Source organism: Populus trichocarpa, chromosome 2, assembly GCF_000002775.5.
Source record: "Populus trichocarpa isolate Nisqually-1 chromosome 2, P.trichocarpa_v4.1, whole genome shotgun sequence".
Classification (NCBI taxonomy): Eukaryota; Viridiplantae; Streptophyta; class Magnoliopsida; order Malpighiales; family Salicaceae; genus Populus; species Populus trichocarpa.
In genome coordinates this window covers 12409583-12432233 of record NC_037286.2, presented here as the reverse complement: position 1 = coordinate 12432233, position 22651 = coordinate 12409583, and the positions used below count along the sequence as shown (strand labels likewise).

Sequence of the window (22651 nt, the reverse complement as noted above, 5' to 3'; positions counted from 1 at the left end):
GGTTATTGTGAGATGGTTATGCTTTATGGTGATTTGGACTTTAGATGTTGGGACATGGGTGCTGGTGTTTGGCTTGACTGTTGTTATAGAGATCTCATAGGCTTTTTATCTTTCAACAGCCAGCTGCAGTAGTTGAGGAGAGAATTCCAGACCCTTGCTGGTACGAACGAAGATTGTGTTATCATCTGGAACATGAACCATGGCAAAGGTTATGTTGATTATATGGGACACTGAAGTTGAATCGGATAATTTCATCACGACTTGAGAAATCGATTCTAAAAAACCCACCACTTCCATTTCGCTATGTTTTACTATTATTTGTTGTGTGCTTAATGCATTTCGATCCAAGGCCTTGTATGGCTCGTGTCAAATTCTGCTTGTTCAATCTTATATTTGTTGACAACAAATTTCGTGTTGCGTATTTGTTTCGATTATGTTTGTGCTTGAACCTGCTTAAAGCATTTCAATCCCAAGCAATGAACAGATTTTGTCAATATATGGTAGTCTGATCATGCTGTGTGTGCGCGATATGAACACTTGTAAGTTATAAAACTGAGAGAAACTAGTAGATTATATATATTTTTGGCTCGGAGCTAGCAGTGTTTATACATTGCTTGATGGTAGTAGAGAAGCAAAGTTCACATGTAACTCATTCCGAAGGAGCACGTCTTGAACTGCACCAAGTCGATTGGTATATTCTCCGGAGGGAAATCACAGGATGTGATTTTCTCTGGCCCCTGATCCGGTAGCAAATCACATGGCCGTGGACTTACCCCGCTTGTCATCCCCTCAATTTCGGTGCAGGTCCACGGCACCTTCTTTGCCTTCGGTGCCAATCCGATTGTAACATTAGAGATGCAAATTTCCTTGAATGGATCGCCTGCAATGCCCTCCAATCTAGCTGCCATTGTCACATTATCGGCAACCATGTCCCTGTAATTAATGCCTTGAATCAATGGCAGTGCATTTGGGTCATAATTCTTATCAGCATGTGACCCATAATTTCCAGTCATCCAAAAGACCCATTTCATGGTATGCATAGTCATTCTCTTCACGTATATGTCTTTCACATACCCTCCTCTCCCTACAGCAGTTTTGATCCTGACCCCAGATTCTGTGTGGATGGCTGTGATATCCTCTGCTCTAACATCTTCTATCCCACCCGACATTTCACTCCCTAGAGCAATCGTGGCACTGTATGGAGAGATGCACGTGAGCCGTCTGATGACTAGTTGCTTTGTGGGCATTCCAAACGCAATCCCGTACTCGTCCCAACCGCTTTTAACTGCCACACAATCGTCTCCAGAAACTATGTAACAATCTTCAATTTTAGTGTTTGTACAGGAATCTGCAACGTCATACCACAGAATTAAATGCTGCCCAAGTTGTTCGTGCAAAATATTAGGCACATTGGATGTAAGGTATTCGGCTTTCAAGTTCTTGAACTTCAAGATGGTTGAACAATTATAAGCGAATCAGAAATCAGGGAAATACAAACCTGGATTAATTCCATCGGTATTTGGTGATGAGATTGGAGCGATGATGGTAATGCCTTGCACAAGAATATCTCTGCAATCCCATGATTAAAGAAAAAATTAAGAAGAGGACAAAAATAGTCATGAAAGTCTCTCTTAAATATATATGTGTGTGTGTGTGTGTGTGTGTGTGTGTGTGTGTAATGTGGAGAGATGTGATCATATATGTGATGACATACAGCAGGGTATAGAATACCTGCTGTAAACAGGATGAACATTCCAAGACGGGGAATTCAGGAGTGTCAGATTTGAAATTTGGATAGTATCTGAGAACATGATCTCAATTAAGTAAGGCCTGGTGTATTTTAGCTTGCCCTTGTGGAAGTTCTGCCACCAGAAAGCTCCCTGGCCGTCAATTGTGCCATTGTTCCCTGACATTTCAAATTTGTCACCAACTCACTTGTAAGATCGACCGCAGGTAAAAGCGCATGATTTTGTTATAATTTGTAAAATTGCTCTTAAATCTTGCTCATCACTTCTTAAATTGCATTGCATTACCTGTAATAATAACGTCAGTGAGGTTCGTTCCAAATATGAGACTGCTGTACCTTCCAGCTGCTGCATCCCTCCCTCTGCCGTATGATGGCAGAGGTTTCATCACTGGCCATTCTTGCATGTCCTAAACCATTCCATTCTTGACTTGGTTAATCAACAAAACAGAAGACGCGCGAGAAATTTTTTAAGGAAGAAAAAAAAGTTGGCACTTCTACGTCTATGCGTAGGTGTAACCATGCAAACCTGAGAGGCAAGAAGCACAGCATCCTTGTGTAGGTAGAGTGTGAAGTGGCTGGTAAGACTGAAGCTACCAGTCAACCATTTTCCAGCAGGAACAAAGAGCTGAGAGCCACCATCTGATGAAAACTGACTCAAATGATCAATTGCATCCTTAAATGCTTTAGTGTTCGATGTTGTTCCATCCCCAACTCCTCCGAAATCAGTTAATGATGCACTGTGAGCCCTGCAATTTATGGCACTGTACTCAAAGGAGTCCAAAATCCTCGCCTTTCTGCTCTCAGCACCTCTGAAGCTAATGAAGGCAACCACAAGTAACGCTAGAACCACCTGCAAGCTCATAATGGGGCAAAGAAGAAAGAGAATTAATTAATTAGCACTAATACTTGTCAAGAAAAGATAAATACTAGACACAAGCAGTGTTTCTTTTGTTTGCTAGAATGGAAAAGGGTATAGAGTTATTTACTCGAGTTTCCATGCCGCTTATCGACAATAATTCTATCACGGGAGAGGGAAATGCAGAATTTGTTGTGAGAATTCGTATGAAAAATGAGGTATTTATAGGGAAAAAGCTAAGGCTGTTGGATTCTCCTTGTAGGGTTGCTTGTCGTTCTTTGAAGTAAAGCAATGCTTTCCGTGATTGCATTCTAAAATTGCTGATTGTATTGGCATCATACACATCAGAAATATAATTTCCACCATTCACTTGATAACAAATCTTGATAATATCCGAGTGTCTGATTGGACAAAAATGTTGTGACTTGTCTTGAAGCAGAAAACTTTGACAAATTACCAATATTTTGTGTTGTAGTACAAGGAATCACTAGTCATTTGTCCAGTTTTGCTCCTCTTCATGTTATTATTATTATTTTTTTAAAATCGAAAGATGAAATCTCGTAGACAAAAGAGCCTGAAACATGGTTACATAGCTGAGAAGATGGGTCGGAAACCTGGTGCTTAGTTAAAACATTTTTCTTCGACCTTAATCGGTATATGCTTATGCTCTAAACTTCATTACTTTGAAGCATCGAATAAAATATTATCATAATCTGACAAAAAGACGTTCCAATTAAGCATAATTATCTTGACAGGATCTTAGCATCCCTTGAGAACCCATTGTTTATATGCCACTCACCATTATATTCATCTTATCACCACCCTCCCACTGCACTCCTTCCCATTAACCATTTTCTAAAGCATCACTTTTCACCGAAACTTTGTTTTTTCCCCACTTTATGAAGGAGATTAAATGGGTGATGTTTTCGAATAGTGCTAAACTAGGATAGGCTCACCACCAGTGCCATAGCTTCTGAGCTTGTGAGCTTGTCGAGCTTGTAGCAGAGAGCATGTGACCGAGGGAATTTGGAGTGTGGTGGTTGCTCGTTGGCCTCTTCTGTTGGAAAGTAGTTAGTGGGTCCCATATGACTTCGCTTTCTTGGGGTTCGCACCGAAGTCTTCAATCTCGTGAGCCTCCTCCTCTCACAGCACACCACCACCCCACTATTGCCGACCCACTTCACGGGTGAAAATGTGAAATATAAATGATGAGGCCCACCTTTGTTCTCATCATTAACAGTCATCCCTCGAATATTCAACTATTAATATGGCTACATGAAACTTTAACAGACAAAGTAACTCGTAAGCGTTATATCGAAAAGAAAAAAAAAACTTTTAGTGAGGATCAAAATGCAAACCATGCAAATATTTCCGAGCTCTGTTTGCTAATCAGCCACTGGTTAGTCACGAGAGCATTGTACATCAATCGTTTCAAATCAAATAATGTCCACACAAGATTCTTGTTAATGGACCTACCTTCCCCCTCCCCTCTCATCAAATGTACTACCTTGAGTCCATTCTTCCTCGTAAGCACTTTATCTAGTTCTAGAAACAACTTCCCCATGACTGAACCAACTCTGGATGTTGTTTCTTTTTCTTTTGGGAAAAAAAGGCACTTTAGATTGCCGGGAAACTTATCTCATGGAATAGGATTTTTCTGGATTTACCATCGTGAGCTTCGGTATACTACCACGTCCAACAGTTTTGGCACTATGTCAAATCCAATTCCTTAGACCTCATACACTGTTGGGCCTATCTATCTAGGTATGGCACCCTGCCATGCCTGCGTCACTTGATCCCAACCCCTCGCTAAGCCTGAGGTTCCATGGGCTTCATTATCCTGACACCTCGTCAGGCTTGAAGCTCCATGATCCTGAAGCTATGTCAGACCCAATCTTGAGTATTGTTTGAGCTTGGATTTATAACCTAAATCCAACACCTAGTCTTCATGATTTTTTTACTGGGCCTAGTCTCTGTGTCTGGTGTCCCTCACCCTTCTCCCCATATATCACTAGTTATACAAAGTATCTCGCAGTATATCATATCTTTATCTCTTAGCTTAATAAATTTAGTAGAAAATAGATATATGGTTGTGGTGTCTTGGATAGGCTTAGTGGAACACGACTTAAGATACAAAATTAATTTTTAAAAGTAAAATGATTTTCCAGTTTCTCAACTCTAGTAAAAAAAAAAAGCTCGTAGCCAAATGATTCATAACTTTTTTGTTCTCAATAAATAAATAAATATATATATATATATATATTTTTTTTCCAGAGTATTTTTATCTAGAATATTATTGCGTTATCTCTTCACAACAAAGATGAGTCTTTTAATTTGCAGGTATATGGCTTTTAACATTAAACAAGCTAAGGAAAGTGAAGCAGATTGCAAAAATCAATTAATTTATCCCATCATCAGCAGGAGTCTTGTTCCTAAATACCTTGCTACATCATCATTATCCATTCCTGTAAGAGGACCATATTCAATCAACAAAAGTATAACAAACTCATGTCCGAATGTTGCTGTTTCGACTAATATTTGAGCTTGTATTATAAAAAAAATCAATTTTGTTAATGCTAAAGAATTTCGAGATTTGAGAAAAAGACGGAAACAGCCACTCGATCATGACTAATTTTAATATCTACTCTCTTAAATTGCAATAGAACACGTTATTTTTCGAAGTTAAAAATAATAATTTCGAGCTGTTCTCTTCATGTTCTTACAATTCAAGTTTCAGCATGAGATATTAAATCTTTATACATAAAAATTAGCTCAAAAATACTATTACTACCGACCACAGAATTTCATGATTCTTTAAAACAAGTTTATTGTAAATTATTTATATTTAAATAAATTGATAGCCCATATCATAAGCTTTAGCTTAAGATACATATATTAAATATATTTTTAAGCAAGATATAAAGGGAGAAAAATCAAGAAGACCATCTCTTATACTAGATCAACCCACATCAACATTCTTCATGAATTTATAGAAGTTCAATTATGCATAATCGTTTGATCCCATGTTATTTTTTAATTAATTTTTTTCTCTCCATAAAACTACTAAATCAAGTGACACAAAAGTATTTCTTTAAGAAATAATTAAGAATTTAAATTCGATACGCATCAAGAAAGTAATATGTAAAGGGAGGTGATTGTAGGCTATTATAGTAAAAGGCACCAACCAATTATACAAATATTGTGATTGTTATCTTTCCGTTTCTCCTTTACTCCGACTAAGAAATCCACAAATGACTACTTTTGTACGAGAAAAGGAGTCAAAAGACTCAAAACCCATTGATTACGGCAGGTTCTGTTCCCTAGCGAGCAGGGAAAAGAGAGAAATTTAAGAGTGAGAAAAAAATAGAAAAATTGATTAAACCGATAAAACTGAAAAATTAAACTGTGAAAAAAACCTGATTAAATTGATTAAAATTTTAAAAAATTGACTGGTTCGGTTCGGTTTTATAAGCTTGAAATCAAAAAACCAAACCAAACCGAAACCGAAAAACCAAAAAAAAAAACAGAGGCAAACCGAGCGAAAACCATGCCAAACCAAAAAAATCGAGCCAAACCGGAAAAAACCGAGCTCAAAACTGAAAAACCGAGCCAAACTAGTTTTTGTCCTAAAAAATCGAACCAAAACCGGTTAGTTTGAACCGGTTTCGGTTCAATTTCTTTAAAAAAATAAATCAATTTAATTTTTTTTTATATAAAAATTAAAACGAAATGAAAATAATCACCACTACAATGTTTATGGAGAAAGATATTGAATAGGATTTATGAAAAGAAGCTTCGCTCTATTGGGCTTGCTAGTCCTAGGGAGAGACGAGATAGTTTATGGGCTTTGATCTATCATTCCCATTTCTCTGGGGTTTTAGGAAATCTAGTTGGGCCAACATTATGTTTATGCTGATGGGCCTGCAGAAACGTTGATTATCCAGTTCTTGGAAATTTAGAATAAAACGTATCGATTAAAAATATGTATTTATTATATTACATTTTTAAGTGTTAAATTGATAAGTATCAAAACAAGTATTAAATATAAATGAAAATAATCAAATTATAACAAAACTACGTTAACACCTGTAATACAAGTATTGAAGTCATATTTATAATTTTCTGTAACAATATTTATGGGTTGTTATCCATGTAAATTTTATCATAAGGTAAAATTAAAAAAAACATGCATAAATATTTATAAATATTAAATTTAATAATTATATCAATCTAGTGCATTCAAATAAATTTAATAAATTTCTCTAAATACTACCTCATGATTTAAATATACAAAGTGAAGAAAAAAAACATATTTTTTTAACCAACAAACCATCCCTTAAAATTGATATCAAGAATTATTTTTGAGATAGCTTCAAATATTTGAAATGTAGTTCTATTATTTTAATAATTTTTTATATATTAAAAAACTATTTTATTTGTTTAGCATATCATGAATTATTGGATCAAACGTGATGTTAGACACAAACCTAATACGAATATTCAATGAATTTTGAAATATGTGCTTCCCGTAGTCATTGTTTTGACCAAATGACCACGAAAAAAAAAAAAGGCTACGGTTTTTCATCCACATAATTATTATTAATATTGTTGTTGATGATGTGGTGGTGTTCTATAGCGAATAGTTGGTTTTTATCTTTGAAAATTGATTCAATTATAAGAAAGTTTTAGAGATATAATATAATTTGAATTTTTTTTGAAAAATAGTGAGGTTTTACATAACCGCTATTTAGAATCATGTTTTTATATTAGAACTGCTATTCAGAATCATGACTTTAATAAAAACCACGATTTAAAATTGTATGTTTATTATAACTGCGATTCTGAATAAAGGTTACATAATACAATCATGGTTTAGAATTGCAGTTATGACAAGTAAATAATTCTCCACATATTCTCCATGGTTGCCATTCTTGCAAAGAGAAAAACCCTAAGAATTGCAAATCCCTTGCCCAAACCAATCTTTAATCCTCCATCAAAACACCAGAATCATCTTCCTCTTATCTCCACAAGTTTTTCTACTAAGTTTTTGTTGCAAACCATTAGCCTAGACAACCTCCCCGTCACTTAACATAAAAAAAATCAAGGTATAACAACTGCATTGTCTCTTAGTTTTATAGGTTTCATTATTGAGTTGATGAATTTTGAGTTTTGATTTATGACTATTTGTGTTGTATTTGATAATTAGATATTTTGTTAATGTTGAGATAATCTTGGGTTTTGAGTGTTGCAATTATGTATTTTTAATATAATTGATGTTATTTATTGAATCAAATATGTTTGAATTAGAGAAATTAAATTTTAAATTGATTATTGTGTTGCTTGCTATATTTAATATAAATGTTTGATTTGGGATAAATATTGTTTGAATTGATGATAGATAATTGATTTTTTGATGTTATTAATAAAACTATGGTCAAAATCATAACAACTAGAGTCTGAGTTTAATTTTGTTTAATTGAGATCATTTAATTTTTAATTGGTGCAATTATATATGTTTTCATTGATATTATTAAGGTCAAAGTAATGTCAATTAAAGTTTGCATTGAATTGTGAAATAATTTGATTTTGATGAAATGAATGTTCTTATTTTACATAATATGTCTTTATGTTGTATTATTATGGTGGTACTATTATTCCCGATACAAATAATAATTTCACTTATATTAATAGAAGTACTATGTTCTTGAATGCTACTAGAGATATGTCATTTGAAGATATCAAAAAAGTTATACGTGGAAGACTTAGGCTGAATTATAATGATATTAAAATAAATATCACTTGGAGGTCTCTTGTTAAGGAGCATTAATATTTTTTTGATATTGATTGCATGTGATGTGGAATTTAGAAATATGATGAAATTGTTCGTCCAAAGTGGAACGAACATGATGGAGTTGTATGAGCTGATACCTAAGCATAACATGTCGAATCATTACACCAAACTCAGCGCAGGTTTCTCCACGCAAGGAGATGAAGTATTAGCCACATGTACGTCGGATTCAGAATGCTATAAATACTTTTTACAAACTTGGACAAACTCGTTGTATTTTATTTTTAGATTAATAATTTCAATTCGCTTCATATTAGGTTGAATAATTGTTACATGATAGTTGATGTGTTGTTACTGATCTTCGTGATCTCGAAGATGATGATGGACTAGCTTGTTATTATGCATCTTCTTGGTTCGAGACATGCTGTATTACACTTGACTTGTTATGAGAGATATTGAGCCTAGATGATGTTGTTTTAGATGATGATACCACATAGATAAGTGAAAGTTATGGTATTGATGAAGCCGACCCGTCGACTCATCATCGCAAAAAACATAGATCGACTCAGATGTATTATTATGTTGTGTTATTTAGTTGAGAATTATTTTTATTTGTATCACTTATGTAATATTGTTTTAGTTAATTATCATGTTGATTTTAATGTTGCCTTGCATATTATGTATTTTTATACTTATTTTAGATAAGCATGATTTAAAATTGTTAATTAACTGGTGAACATGTTGTTTAAAATTTTAAATTATCCATTTACATGTTAAAAAATGCACATTATTATGTTTTGTTATTGTCATTTTTAATTATATTTATAATTAATAAATAAAAACAATATTTAAAAATAACATGTATTAATTTGAGATTATAATTAATAAATAAAATTGATGTTAAAATATTAACTGCTATTAACAATAATTATTGTTTAATTATGACGCTATTGACAGTAATAATTGTTTAATACAATTGCTATTCATATTAACAATTCATTAATAAAACCATGATTTTCATTATCGATTAAGTGAAAATATTCTATGTTCTAAATACTTTTATATGCTGCACTGCACTCTAAAAAAAAAACCTGGCTGACGGACGTCGATCTTTGTTTAAATATTCACAGCCTGTGTACGCAAGAAAAACAAGGAAAATGAAAAGTAAACACTTTTGTCGCATAAACTTTTGATATTGAGAAAAGCACGCTCTCCGTATAAGCAATTCTTTCATCAATGACACATCCTTTTAATGTTTTATCTTTTTTTTAGCTTAACGTGGATGTTCGAGCCAGCTTGCGTGCACCTCGACTAATCCCACGGGCTCTGAAGTTAACGACCATGTAAACTTTCAGTGGTCATCATATGAGCAAACACATGGCTCGAACCTGAGACCACAGAGGGAGCAAATCTCTTGGTCCCAAGCTCTTACTACTGGACCACCACCTAAATGATTCTTTTAATGTTTTATCTTGACCATACTGTGCTGGGCCATCTTTAGGTGAGAAAAAAAAAATCATAATATTATTATATATTAATGAAACTGTTATCTTAATTAATTAATTTATTCTCGATTGGAACAAAGGACCATTTGAAAAGGATATTCGCTAAATTAATCAAGTTTAGTCGTGTCCTGCTTAAAGTAAATACATGCATTCCATCACTAATTAGTGGGGTTGGCAGCCATTTCATTTTGACTTATTTATTAATCAAACTTGAGGTTCGACAGCCACATAAATGCATTTAGCCACTTAAAATTAATTTTTTTTATATTTTTGAATCGATATTGATATTAAAAATAATTTTTAAAAAATAAAAAAAATATTATTTTGATACATTTCTGAATAAAAAATATCTTAAAAAACAATTATCACTACATTCTCAAACACTTTAATATTATCTTATAGTAATGCTCTAATCTCTCTTTCTTCAATTATGAAAGCTAAAGTAATGCTCTAATCTCTCTTTCTTCGATTATGAAAGCTAAAGTAATGCTCTAATCTCTCTTTCTTCAATTATGAAAGCTAATTTATTTTAATTGATGTTTGACAATATAACTATTAATAGTTATTTTAATAAAGAGGGTGAGGATTGAAATCCACAATTAAAGGGAAATTACTAAGAGATAAAATAAAAGATAAAAAATTAGTAAGGACATGCTCAAATCGATAAGTCACAAGTTGAAAGTGAAATCTCTTCCGAAAGAATCACTTTGCAAACACCAGCCTTTCCCACAACTAAGTGCGTGTTCGGTGCTACGACTGTGTTTACAGAAAAACACCGTTTATAAATGTTTGGTTAGATATTAACTATATTTTTATTGTTGTGGATCCCACCCGAAACTGAAGCTGAAACTCAGTTTCTTGAAAAGCAATTTGGATTTGCTTTTCGAGGGCGTGTTCTCCTCTTTTCTTCACCGACAATGCAGATTTACTAGAAAGTAGAAGAGAAAGAGAGAAGGAAGAAGAGCAGAAACAGAGGAAAAATAAGAAGGACCACCGTCCATCGGCCAAGCAACTCCCTCAGTTCACCACCGGCCTTCGCCATTGCAACCGCCAGCCAGACATCACCGCCGTGCAGGGTAGCCTTCTCTTTCCCTTCTCCTTCTCCTTCTTCTTGTTCTGCTGCATTTCCCTGTCTTTACTGTTCTGCAACGTGAACAGTGGAGAGCGTCTCCACTGTTCATGGGCCGGACTGGTTCGGCCCAAACCTAAATGCATTGGACCGAGTCCAACCCAGTAAAATAAAAAAAATCCAAAAAACTTGCTTAGATATTGTGTTTTATTTGAAAAACTAGTGTTTAACATTATTCAATGACACTACATAATTACATTAGAAGGAGATCGCATGATGACATAGCATTTGCAGAATTTGATCGCAATCCCAATTTTATTCTTGATGATATTTTACCTGATGTTGTTGCACGCTCAGGACGCCATGGAAACTGTAATCCTTGTCGCATGGATTTCGTACGTGATGGAATTGCAGATAGTTTAATGGAACAATAAAAAATACTTTATATAAAGTATTTTTTATTTCATAATGTAATAGCAGTAGGTAAATCTATAATATTTCAATTAAAAACTATCAATATTAATAGATGTCTTTTTTAGTTATTTTATAATCTCAATTTGAAAAATATTCTTAACAAAACACATTAAACTACTTTTTGTTCAATCTCAATTTCAATCACAGTTTTAACCAAATAAATATTTTATCAAACCAATCTCAACTAAAAATATTTTTTATAAAACAATTTTTTTAAACAACAAACATAAAAACTACCACAATGCAATTACACTATAAAAATTATGAAAATTTTGATAGCTTTGGGTGCTTCGACTAATTCCTAGTATAAATTATATATAAAAAACCAACTTTTCCAACACATACAGCCCGCAAAGCAGGTTGAATTGGTCATAAAGTCAAAAGCTGGAATTACCTGAAAATAATTTATCCTCACCTTGGAAGAAGCAATGGCTGATTTTTGTATTAAATTACTGGATTGTCCAAAAAAGGTGACACGGAGTGCAAAGACCTTTGAAGATGGGAACAAAAATAAAATTGACAATAATAACTCTAAAACTTTGGGCTTCGATTAGTGGACTGCCTCCTTTCAATTTCTTAAATATCTGTGGCACTCTCGGAATCAGGATAGACCTTTTATTACTTCCCTACAGATCATTTCAGTATTCAGACATAGTTATGGCAAGTGATTTGCATATAGTAATATTTCCATGGTCGGCCTTTGGTCACATATTGCCATTTTTCCATTTCTCCAAAGCTTTAGCCGAAGCTGGAGTTCATGTCTCCTTTGTATCAACTCCCAGGAATATACAGCGACTACCTGCAATATCACCAACCTTAGCACCGCTAATAAACTTAGTGGAGCTTCCTTTTCCAGCTTTGGACGTTAAGTATGGCTTGCCAGAAGGAGCTGAGGCAACAGCGGACATTCCTGCTGAGAAAATCCAATACTTGAAGATCGCCTATGATCTCTTACAACACCCCTTCAAGCAGTTTGTCGCTGAGAAGTCCCCGAATTGGATAATTGTTGATTTTTGTTCTCACTGGGCTGTTGACATTGCAAAAGAATATGGTATCCCGCTAATATACTTGTCGATTTTCTCTGGAGTCATGGGAGCGTTTATGGGGCATCCAGGATATTTTGTTGGCGATGGCCAGAAGAGGTATTGGGGATCCCCAGAATCTCTGACTTCACCACCGGAGTGGATAACCTTCCCATCGTCTGTAGCTTTCCGAAGCTATGAGGCAAAAAACATGTATCCTGGGATATATGGGGAGAATGCCTCAGGCATAAGAGATGCCGAACGGGTAGCAAAGACTGTAAGTGGATGTCAAGCTATAGCTGTCCGTAGCTGCATTGAATTTGAAGGTGAGTACATGGATGTATACCAGAAAATCATGAGTAAGCAGGTAATTCCAATAGGTTTGCTCCCTCCAGAAAAACCAGAGGAAAGAGAAATAACTGATGGGACATGGAACACGATCTTCGAGTGGCTTGACAATCAAGAACACGAATCTGTGGTATTTGTTGGATTTGGCAGTGAGTGTAAATTGACCAAAGATGAAGTTTATGAGATAGCTTATGGGCTGGAGCTATCAAAATTGCCATTTCTCTGGGCACTTAGGAAACCCAATTGGGCAGCAACAGATCTCGATGTTCTACCCCCAGAATTCAATAACAAGACTTCCGAGAAAGGGATTGTCTCCATAGGATGGGCACCACAACTAGAACTTCTATCGCATCCATCAATAGGGGGATCATTGTTTCACTCCGGGTGGGGTTCCGTAATAGAAACTCTGCAGTATGGACATTGTTTAATTGTTTTGCCATTTATCGCAGATCAAGGGCTGAATGCCAGGCTTCTTGTGGAGAAGGGCTTGGCTGTTGAGGTAGACAGGAAGGAAGATGGATCATTTACCAGACATGATATTGCCAAGTCTTTGAGACTAGCTATGGTCTCGGAGGAAGGAAGTCAGCTGAAGACTCGAGCAAAAGATGCCGCTACCATATTCCAGAATAGGAAGCTGCATCAGGACTACATCAATAGGTTTGTGAAGTATCTGAAGGATGGAGTTTCTTGAAACTGTCGAAACGTATCCCGATTGTCCGATCTCTCACTGTCTTTATCCTCATCTTACGCGAGGATAAATATTTGGGCAACTATGATAAATAATGTGTCTTATTTTGGGAATAAAGTCTTCATTTGATTGTGAGAAGTATTTATTTTTAGAGTTAAAAAAAATATTGAAGTAAGAAAACCTCTCACTATTAAAATATTTGGAATAAAATTGTTGATGTCTTTATTATTGAGAACATTTTCAAAGTGCCCTAAAAAGATTTTTAAAAATTATTATTTTTTAATTACATAAATTAAACGTGTTAGACGCGTGCACATTGTGATCTCATGGCTAGGCCATTTACTTTCAATAACATGTTAAAAGCATATCCTTAATTGTTCTTCGGCACATTTCATGAGAACATTTGTGCTAAAAGAAGTTGTTTCATTTTTTTTTAGTTTTTTCTTTTTTTTTTATTCAATGAACAGAATGTATTTTTTTTAAAAAATTATGGATATTAGATTGATATATTATTAATTATTGCATCTAAAAATATTTTTTAAAAAAATATTAAAACTTGTTGCATTAAAGTTAAATTATATAACTAGTTTTTATAAGATGCATTAAGAAAGAAAGAAAAACAATAATTACTTATTGAAAATAAAGGAATGAATCGAAAGCTCCATGATTGAACTAAAAATAACCCCAAAATGATTTTATATATGTATAGTTTACGAGTCTAAATTATATATTTTTTAATCATACACATTATATTAATAAATTATCTTTATTATTACAACTTTTACCAAATATTGTTATACTTGTATTTAACATGTTATTTTCGTGGTTCTCATCATTTATTTTTTCAATACTTAATGACTATTTTTTTCTATATATAATGCACTTTGATAAATTATAAATTAGTGTATTTTTGTTGTTGAGATTTTATTAAAGTGTCATATATGTTTTATGAAAATCAAATATTTTTAAAGTCGCATAACTTAAATCACTTTGATAAACAAATATTAAGTCTTTTATCTATTAAAGAATATTTTGATTTAGACATTATAGCATGAAGTATGTCTTTTTTATTAAATTATTTTTGTTCTCAACACTATAATATTTATTTCTTTGAATAAAATCTGAACTCTTTTCAAATCTCATTCCATCTTGGCCAAGAATTTCACAATTAATAATATTTGAGAAAATATGGAGCATTTTTTCTAATTCATCTATGGTGATGAATCCTCTCTTGATTACTTAAACATCTTCATATAGTTTATGGTATACCCAATATTTATTTATTTATTTATTACCCTGATTATGATAATATATAGTTAGGATCAAAACACAACACTTTCTATATAAGATAACTTAGTGATATCAAGTCTAAGGATCACTTACACAACTGTCACTTGAGCCTTTTCATATATATATATATATATATATATATATATATATATATATATATATATATGATCTCTTCATATGAAATTCTTATAAGGGTTAGTTCAGTATACATGTCATCCGACAAGTACCTACATATTAGTTCTATATATCCCTCACATCTGAACTTATGAGAGCAACTGTTTCTTTTCATAAAAAAAAAATATAATATGTATTAGTCCCAACAACTCTAATTAATGTTCATTCTTAATAGAATATTGATCAGAAACATTTATAAACAATGTTTTGATGCATTAGAAATCTCATAATTATAATAACTTTATAATTTTCTATACAAAATATTGTTTTCTCATTTTTTCTTTACTCTAGATTCATTAATCAAATATAAATAAATAATAAATATAAAAAATATTTATTAATAATAAATATATTTTACATGAATAAAATTAGTGCTACATATAAACAATCAATTGGCTATATGACATATTCACTAGCACTGGAGCTCTTAGGATTGACATTTTTATAGGCATTTAAGAAACCAAGTTGGGCAACAATAGACCTTGATGTTCAACCCCTAGGATTCAATAACAGGGTATCCAAGAAAAGGATTGACGTCATAGGTGGGCACCACAACTGAAAGTTCTAGCATATCTATTAATAGGAGGATTAATAAACCATGTTGGATGGAGTTATGTGATAAAAACTCTGCATCATGGGCATTGTTTGATTGTTTTGCCATTAGTGTTATACCAAGGAATAAATGTTAGGTTCTTGGTGGAAAGAGACTTGGTTATTAAGATAGACATGAAGGGGAATAGTTCATTTACTAGACATGATATGGCAAAGTCTTTGAGAATAGCTATGCTTTTAGAGGAAGAAAATCAATTAAGGGCTTGAACAAACAAGTCTCTCACTTATTCGATGACAAAAAGTTGCACAGAGATTAAATCGATAGGTTTGTCAGATATTTGAAGGGTGGAGTGTTATTGTATATGAATTGTAGTCAATCAGTTGGTTACACTTAGCATTGACTTTATTCATGTAAACATATTTTTTTTTTAATAAAGACTTATTTATCTTTATGATTCATCAAATATTTGATTATTAAATCTAAAATTTGATTAATGAATCTAGAGTAAGGATAAAGTTATTAGGACAAAAATGTTTTGCAAAGAAAATTATAAAGTTGTTATAATTATGAGATTCTTATTGCATCGAAACACTATTTCTAAATGTTCATGATCAATGATCTATTAGGACTGAACATTAATTAGAGAAATTGAGACTAATAAATATTATGTTCTTTTTTTTTTATGAAAGGAAACAAATTTTCTCATAAACTGAGGTATGAGAGATACTTAGAATTAATATAAGGTGCTTGTCAGATGACATGTACACTGAACTGACCTGCATAAGAATTTCATATGGAGAGATCATGTGTCTATAGAAAGACTTATATGATGGTTGTGTAAGTGATTCTTAAACTTGAGATTACTAAGTTATCTTATATAAGGAATGCTATGTTTTGAACCTGCTACACATTGTTCTAATCAAGGGTAACAAATAAATAGATATTGGGTATAACATGAACTATATGAAAGTATTTGAGTAATCAAGAAAATATTCATCACCCTATATGAATTAGATAAAATATTATATCTGTTCTCAAACAGTATTGATTATAAATCCCTGCGCAAGTTGGAATGAGATTTGAAAAGAGTTTTAAATAATCAATGACTATGATGTTGAGAACAAACATGATTTGACAGAGTAGACACACTTCATGCTATGATATTTAAATCAGAACATTATTGATGAAGGAATAATAATTACATTGAGTAACTAGTCGCTAAAAGGTTAATTCAAACCACTTATAACTTTTCTAATATTTTAGAGATTATGAAAGGTTGCTAAACGTTGTATTTGATCTTCAAATATAAATCATTTAACTGTTGAATTGATAATAAATTAATTTGTTTAATTTATGTAATCATATTTTATTTAGGATTATGATTTATATTTGGGTCAACTTATTAGGGAATCTAATGGGTCATACACATAAGAATTATTAGTTAGAATTTAAAAGAAGATGATTAATCAAATGTGACTTGATTGTAAATAAGTTTTAGAAATTAAGGAATAGAAAGTAATTTATATAGAAAATTACAATTCTAGACCTAGAAAAATCAATTTAGGACTTAATTGAATAAATTTATAAAATTATCGTAAAATAATATATGAGATATTATTAAGGAGAAAAATTGATATTTTACTATATATATAGCTTTCAGATTTTCCTTTTATTTTCTATGAAGTACGTAGTAATACACAGTACAGAACACCTGAATAACACACACAAAAAAGTTAATACTTAAAGACATAACAATCTCTCTCCTAAAAAAATTTAAAATATTTCTCACTAATTATTCATGTAAATTACCATTCAAGGCTAAACATTTAGACAACTTGTAGTTTACAACAACCCAACTTTGAAGCAATTATTCAAAAACGGAAAGAACATCTAATTTTCAGGTAATTTTTATATAAACCTTAAACAAATTTGTCTAATAAAATATTACAACTCTTGAAAAATTTTAAATTTATTAATTTCGTTATGTATATATTTTAGATAACCCAAAAGCTGGTTGAAACAGTGTAAACATTCCCAAATTGCGTGATCTATGACCCTCGTCCTATTTTAAGGTGTGCTAGTTAAGCATTCCATGTTGTCTTCAATAAGCATGGTACACTATCATCATGCATTATTTCAGTTCAATAAGCAGCATCTGAAGTCGCTGCTCTTTAAAAACGCTATAATAGTCTATGGCTACACAAAATGAGAATAATTCGCATGAAACCTGTTTTCACCTTTTGGTTTTTTCCTTGAGGAAAAAAAATAGGAAATGGTTCCTTTTCGGCTGCATAAATGGATTCAAAACTAACTCCTGTTGGTCAAGAAAGTTAAAAACCTGTTTTTCTGTCAACTTGAGTTAGCATCCTGTCAACCTTTACAAATGATATCTTTTCTTTTCTTCTTTACATATGGACCAAAACAACACAGGAATCAAAATCATGATGAAACTGATACTGTGGACAGACCCATTTTCACTTCACATTTCTGCGCAGTATGATGTTAAAGTTCAGTGTATGAAGAGAAGGGTCCGAGCTCCATCATACGGAACCTCATTTATCAGCATTGTCACTGTATCACTGACCGGTACTGTCCTGCCATGTGCTGCTTAATTTAGCACCACGCTCCTTTATTATCCTGACTGACTGCAGAAGAATGTCTTCCTCCGTAGTGTATAATTCATCTTTGCTCTGCACTCACATAGCAATACAACAAATAGTAGTAAGAACAACGAGAATAGCAACCAAGCCTTACTCCCAAACTAGTTGTGGTCGGCTATATTGATCCTTTTGTGCTGATTTATAATGGACTTTATGATAGGACGAAGTATCCCAGTATTGAGATTCAAAACAAAGCTTCATGAGAAAAAAAAGAAAAAAAAAGAAGATCAATGATGAAAACTGTTCTCTGCAATTGCCTTACATTTTCCTGGCAAGATTTTGAAATTGTTTGGCATTTTAGAAATACAATTCTTGACTACAAAGCTTAACTGAATTTGATGCCATAATTCTTATTTAGACTGATATCATTGTAGATTATGCATGACTATAGTCGCATTTATTAGCAAATAGAGAGAGCTATAAGAATATAGTATTGTCTTGTCTTTATTTCCAAACTGGAGTCAAGCACAAAAGACAGTTCCAATTAACAGCAAGCTAGATATTTAATGTTTAAATTTCAAAGAATAAATGCTTGGTACAGATGAAAATCATTTAGTGAAAACACAGCTAATCTGCAAACAAAATGGTTGATTTTCTGTCCTGCATCAAAAGTAAAAATTGAGGGGGGGGGGGGGGGGGGGATTGGATCTTACCATTTGCTTGAGATTGCAACCAAGAGTCAGTTCGGCAAATGAACTTTCTATTCTAGATAAGTAACAGTAAGGAGCCTCCTTTCCCAAGAAAACGTTTGGGTTTGAATTTAGCATGCTCTTGATGTCATTTGATATCTGGGGTATCTTCTCCATGTCATCAACTATCACAGGAATTTTGGAGACAACTGCACGCCATTGGGCACGAGACTTGTTCACAATTACCTATAATTTTACATGCAGGCATCAAAGGTTAGTCGGTCAACAGTGGCAAAGCAAGAGAGCAGATGGTGCTAACTGAAATACATTACCAAGATGCCAGCTCATTATTAGACACGACTATAGTCTGTGTGCGCAAGCGCGCGTGTGCAGTGCACATATGACAGGCACATACATGTGAGCATAGAGATAGAGATGGTAAGCTTCTGCAGCTTCTTGCGGATAAAGTAAGGTATTTGAGTGAATACATATATAAAAAATAAAACACCAATTAAGATTTGAATATGATACCATCACCAATTAAGCATGTGATGTCAATAACCCTTGCACAAAGAGAGATAGAAATCTATGGTAACACAACTTTCGACCATGGTTCCCTAAAAATACACAATATGACTTGCAAAGAAAACAGCCTACCTGACTGGAAAACAAAGAATTTGGAACGAGTACAGGGAATTGCTCAACATTCAGTAAGGAAGTGGTTGTAAGTCCCATTTCAACCACTTGACCTTCTATAGACCCAGCCTGCATCAGAGAATTTCAATGTCTCTTTAAAGAAAAATGAGACAAGACAAAATAATAGCAAATGCATATATTGTATATACATTACATTCAGTTTCACAAGCTTGCGTAAACTTGTTGAAATCATAACAAAAGCACAGGAAGAATAGCTTCTTTTCCATTTTTCACGTGCATTGACAAATAAAACTAGAATGGATAGGATACTCATTTTTATAATAACAGTGATTATTGGATGGGATACTATCTAAACAACTATCATGCTCATGGCCTCTAGTAATGAGGGACTGGATGAAAGGTGCTTGGTAGTGTAATTTATCACAAGACCAACAGCAGGAAAGTAATAACAAATAAAAGCATAAACTAAGCAATGGATGTCTAATGAAACAATGCTTTTGTACATTGTGAAAAGAACCTTCAAAGAACATTTTGGAGAAAACCATAATCTGATCATAACTCATAGACTATTTCCTTATGGATACTTTTCACTATCGAAAGCCAAAAACTTGAATCAAATATAGACAAATGACATGTTCTCACCTTTATTGTATCTCCAAGTGAAAAGGGCTTTGAAAATTGCATAGACAACCCACTGAGAACATTCCCAAGGACATCTTTGGCAGCAAAAGCAGTAGCAACTCCTGCATAAGATGCATTTCGTTTTCAATGAGAATTGTAAAAATATAAAGCAGCAGATAGTATTCACATGAAAATAAAACTGGTACGAGGATATTGAGGTGAACAAATAACATAATTCAAGTCTTTCTAACCACTAGTGTAAAAGAAACCTAATTAAGATGGCAGGTCGAAGTCGTGACAACATAACTAAATAACAGCTCTCCATACAAATGGAGAGCTTTTGAAGAAAAAGAACAATGTTATGAGTATAGAAGTTGTGGCAGCCCAAACTAAATGACAAAGGAAGTAAACAAACAGAGAGAGAATAGAGATAGCTTTGATTTAAGAACTTCTTGAGCTAACAAATGCATTCAAGAAACCCATAGAGCGAAAAAAAAAGAAAAGAAAGACAAGACACGATAAAGTATACAAATTAGGATGTTAAAATTGCACCATGACCACAAATAAATAGGAGTTTGGAGCATAAAATAGAACGAGAAAAAAAATCAGAAGATTAGTTCATTGACGGGAATTTTCATGCCAAATAATCATATCACCATAATTACAATAGGAGTAAAAGCACAGGCCATTCACTAACAAACCTCCAATGCCACCCACAGTCAGAAAAGATTGCACTGCTACCCCACAAGCCTCAGCTAAAGCCATCAGTCCAATAACAAAAAGACCAACAGAAGAAACTCTATCAAGAGTTAACAGCTTTTCCTGATCTACCGTTGCTGAAGCTATCACACGATTAAACACATTTGTCTTCCACCGATGCAGAAACCATACAAAAGAAAGAATAGCAGCACCCCTCCATACTTGTGCTATATATTGAGAAGCAATCGTAGTAGGTGCCACCATCACAGCACTGCAAGTGAAAGTCCAAATATACTAGTCGCCTATTGAAAAATATAACAAAAACATGAACATTCAAATATCATAAAGCGGAAAAGATTATAGTTGGAACTACTAACATTTGAGAAAATGCCATGAAGGTGATTAAATATCTCAAAGGATCTTCCAAAGCACCCAATATGCTTTTCTCATATGGAATTTGCTCCCCAGATATGCCTCCAGATAGCAAAGCAGCAGGAGTTTGCAATGAATACTTGTGAAATCGCCTCAAAAGTCTAGGCATCACCACCCAAGCCACTACGGTACCAGTCAAAGTCGAACCAACTGGAACAACAACATTTTTAAGATACGGATGTGAATCAAGCAACTGCTGAGCATATGGGGTCAGTTCATCGGATGTCTCTATAGCCTTTTGGCCAGAATAAGTTACTGCATCCACTGTACTTTGCCAAGCTTCTTTAACCTTATTAATCCAGTCACTTACAATAGCACCACTGTTACTAACATCCACATCATTTCCACCGGATGAAGCTGGAACTTCATTACCGACAGGTTTATCAACTTTGGCACCAGATGACCAAGAGAATGATCGATAGCTCAGCTCGGGTCTCATTGAAATGAAAGGAACAGCACTTCGAAACAACACATTCGATGAAGTTGACGAAAATCCTCTCACGGGTTCAATCCTATAAGATTGGCTATTGACACAAGTGTCAGATCTCACAACTTTAAAATTTGTCAGATTTCCAGCCAATCTTGATTCATCTTTGTAATAACCACGATTTATGATAGCATATGCTGATCTTAGAGTACTTCCATGAACATTACAAAACTGAAGTGATTGCCATGAAAGGGAGTTAATGGAAATACAGAGCGAATTTTTTAGCATTGAAAGCCTAAGTCCAGCCATTGTAGCAACTTACAACACGAGAGGAATTCAATAAAAACAATTCATGAATAAATAAATAAAATCTAATACCAATTTGCAAGTAAGAGCATGTCAAAAGTATCAACCTGCAAAACACAGAGAAACATAAAAGGATAGGAATCAGATAAACTGACTACAAGAATTTAAGAAACAGTACCGAGAAATCTGGGTCTAAAAACTAAAATAAACTAACTTAAACAGCAAATAATAAAATATTAAATATTAAAAAAACACAAAAAAACAAAAGTATCCTGTAACCCAGAACCCGTGTTTCAATAATTCGAAGTTTTACAAAAGGAGAAGTAGCTTACCAAGATGCGCAGGGTGATTTAGATATTTTGGCTACTATGGCCCATTAAGCTCTCCAAAGTGAGCAGAGAAAAACCAGCGTGCTTTCAAAGCCAACGGATCCTGCTTCTCAGAGCAACCCTTGACTCCATGCAGTGGAGGGACGGAATAAAATAGCTATTCAACTACGGTGAAATTCGGAACCAAAGCGCACACAAAAGGTGTAAGTACGTTCTTTCTTTTTCGGGAATAAGCTCATGTTGACTGACAAGATTTACAAGGCAGGCACCACCCCGTTCTACCTAGTGATTTTGGATAGCACGGCTCAAATGTAATTGAAAGTGCTCTTCAAAATGAGTTGAAACTAAAACCAAAAAAAAAATCCTTGAGTGAATAT

General features: G+C 33.6%; 3 protein-coding genes across 6 annotated transcripts; 1 reads left to right on the top strand and 2 right to left on the bottom strand.

Annotated features, from left to right (window-relative positions):
* Positions 1 to 544: 544 nt before the first annotated feature.
* On the bottom strand, positions 545 to 2899 carry LOC7497216 (probable polygalacturonase). The gene is made up of 6 exons (XM_002301334.4): positions 2734 to 2899; positions 2274 to 2597; positions 2034 to 2154; positions 1732 to 1906; positions 1499 to 1569; positions 545 to 1348 (listed from the first exon to the last, which is right to left on the bottom strand). Exons 1-6 carry the CDS (start codon positions 2743 to 2745, stop codon positions 639 to 641), a joined length of 1413 nt encoding a protein of 470 aa, XP_002301370.3. The 5' UTR covers positions 2746 to 2899; the 3' UTR covers positions 545 to 638.
* Positions 2900 to 11975: 9076 nt separating this feature from the next.
* Positions 11976 to 13635, top strand: LOC7457355 (putative UDP-rhamnose:rhamnosyltransferase 1). The gene has a single exon (XM_002302562.4). The coding sequence runs from the start codon at positions 12097 to 12099 to the stop codon at positions 13498 to 13500; it is 1404 nt and encodes a 467-aa protein (XP_002302598.1). The 5' UTR covers positions 11976 to 12096; the 3' UTR covers positions 13501 to 13635.
* A 4196-nt stretch (positions 13636 to 17831) lies between these two features.
* Positions 17832 to 22600, bottom strand: LOC7457354 (mechanosensitive ion channel protein 1, mitochondrial). Of its 4 annotated transcripts, XM_024595116.2 has the most exons (7): positions 22278 to 22600; positions 21158 to 22052; positions 20783 to 21051; positions 20103 to 20203; positions 19461 to 19568; positions 18828 to 19049; positions 17832 to 18204 (listed from the first exon to the last, which is right to left on the bottom strand). In XM_024595116.2, exons 2-7 carry the CDS (start codon positions 21946 to 21948, stop codon positions 18091 to 18093), a joined length of 1605 nt encoding a protein of 534 aa, XP_024450884.1. In that variant the 5' UTR covers positions 21949 to 22052; positions 22278 to 22600; the 3' UTR covers positions 17832 to 18090. The 4 variants fall into 4 exon arrangements, with proteins under 4 accessions (XP_024450884.1, XP_002301369.2, XP_024450886.1 ...); XM_002301333.4 differs by lacking the exon at positions 22278 to 22600 and having other exon boundaries at positions 21158 to 22267; XM_024595118.2 differs by lacking the exons at positions 17832 to 18204; positions 22278 to 22600 and adding an exon at positions 19136 to 19255 and having other exon boundaries at positions 18901 to 19049; positions 21158 to 22268.
* Between the last annotated feature and the right edge of the window lie 51 nt (positions 22601 to 22651).

Bases quoted from the DNA above. Each gene is read 5' to 3' on its own strand.
- LOC7497216 (XM_002301334.4), bottom strand. The intron at 2,155-2,273 runs GTTTGCATGGTT...GGAATGGTTTAG, and splicing joins CTGTGCTTCTTGCCTCTCAG to GACATGCAAGAATGGCCAGT. The intron at 1,349-1,498 runs GTTTGTATTTCC...ATGACGTTGCAG, and splicing joins TACCGATGGAATTAATCCAG to ATTCCTGTACAAACACTAAA.
- LOC7457355 (XM_002302562.4), top strand. From the start codon at position 12,097: ATGGCAAGTGATTTGCATATAGTAATATTTCCATGGTCGGCCTTTGGT.
- LOC7457354 (XM_024595116.2), bottom strand. From the start codon at position 21,948: ATGGCTGGACTTAGGCTTTCAATGCTAAAAAATTCGCTCTGTATTTCC. The intron at 19,569-20,102 runs GTGAGAACATGT...TCTCTGATGCAG, and splicing joins CACTTGGAGATACAATAAAG to GCTGGGTCTATAGAAGGTCA. The intron at 19,050-19,460 runs GTAGGCTGTTTT...GTAAAATTATAG, and splicing joins ATTCTTTGTTTTCCAGTCAG to GTAATTGTGAACAAGTCTCG.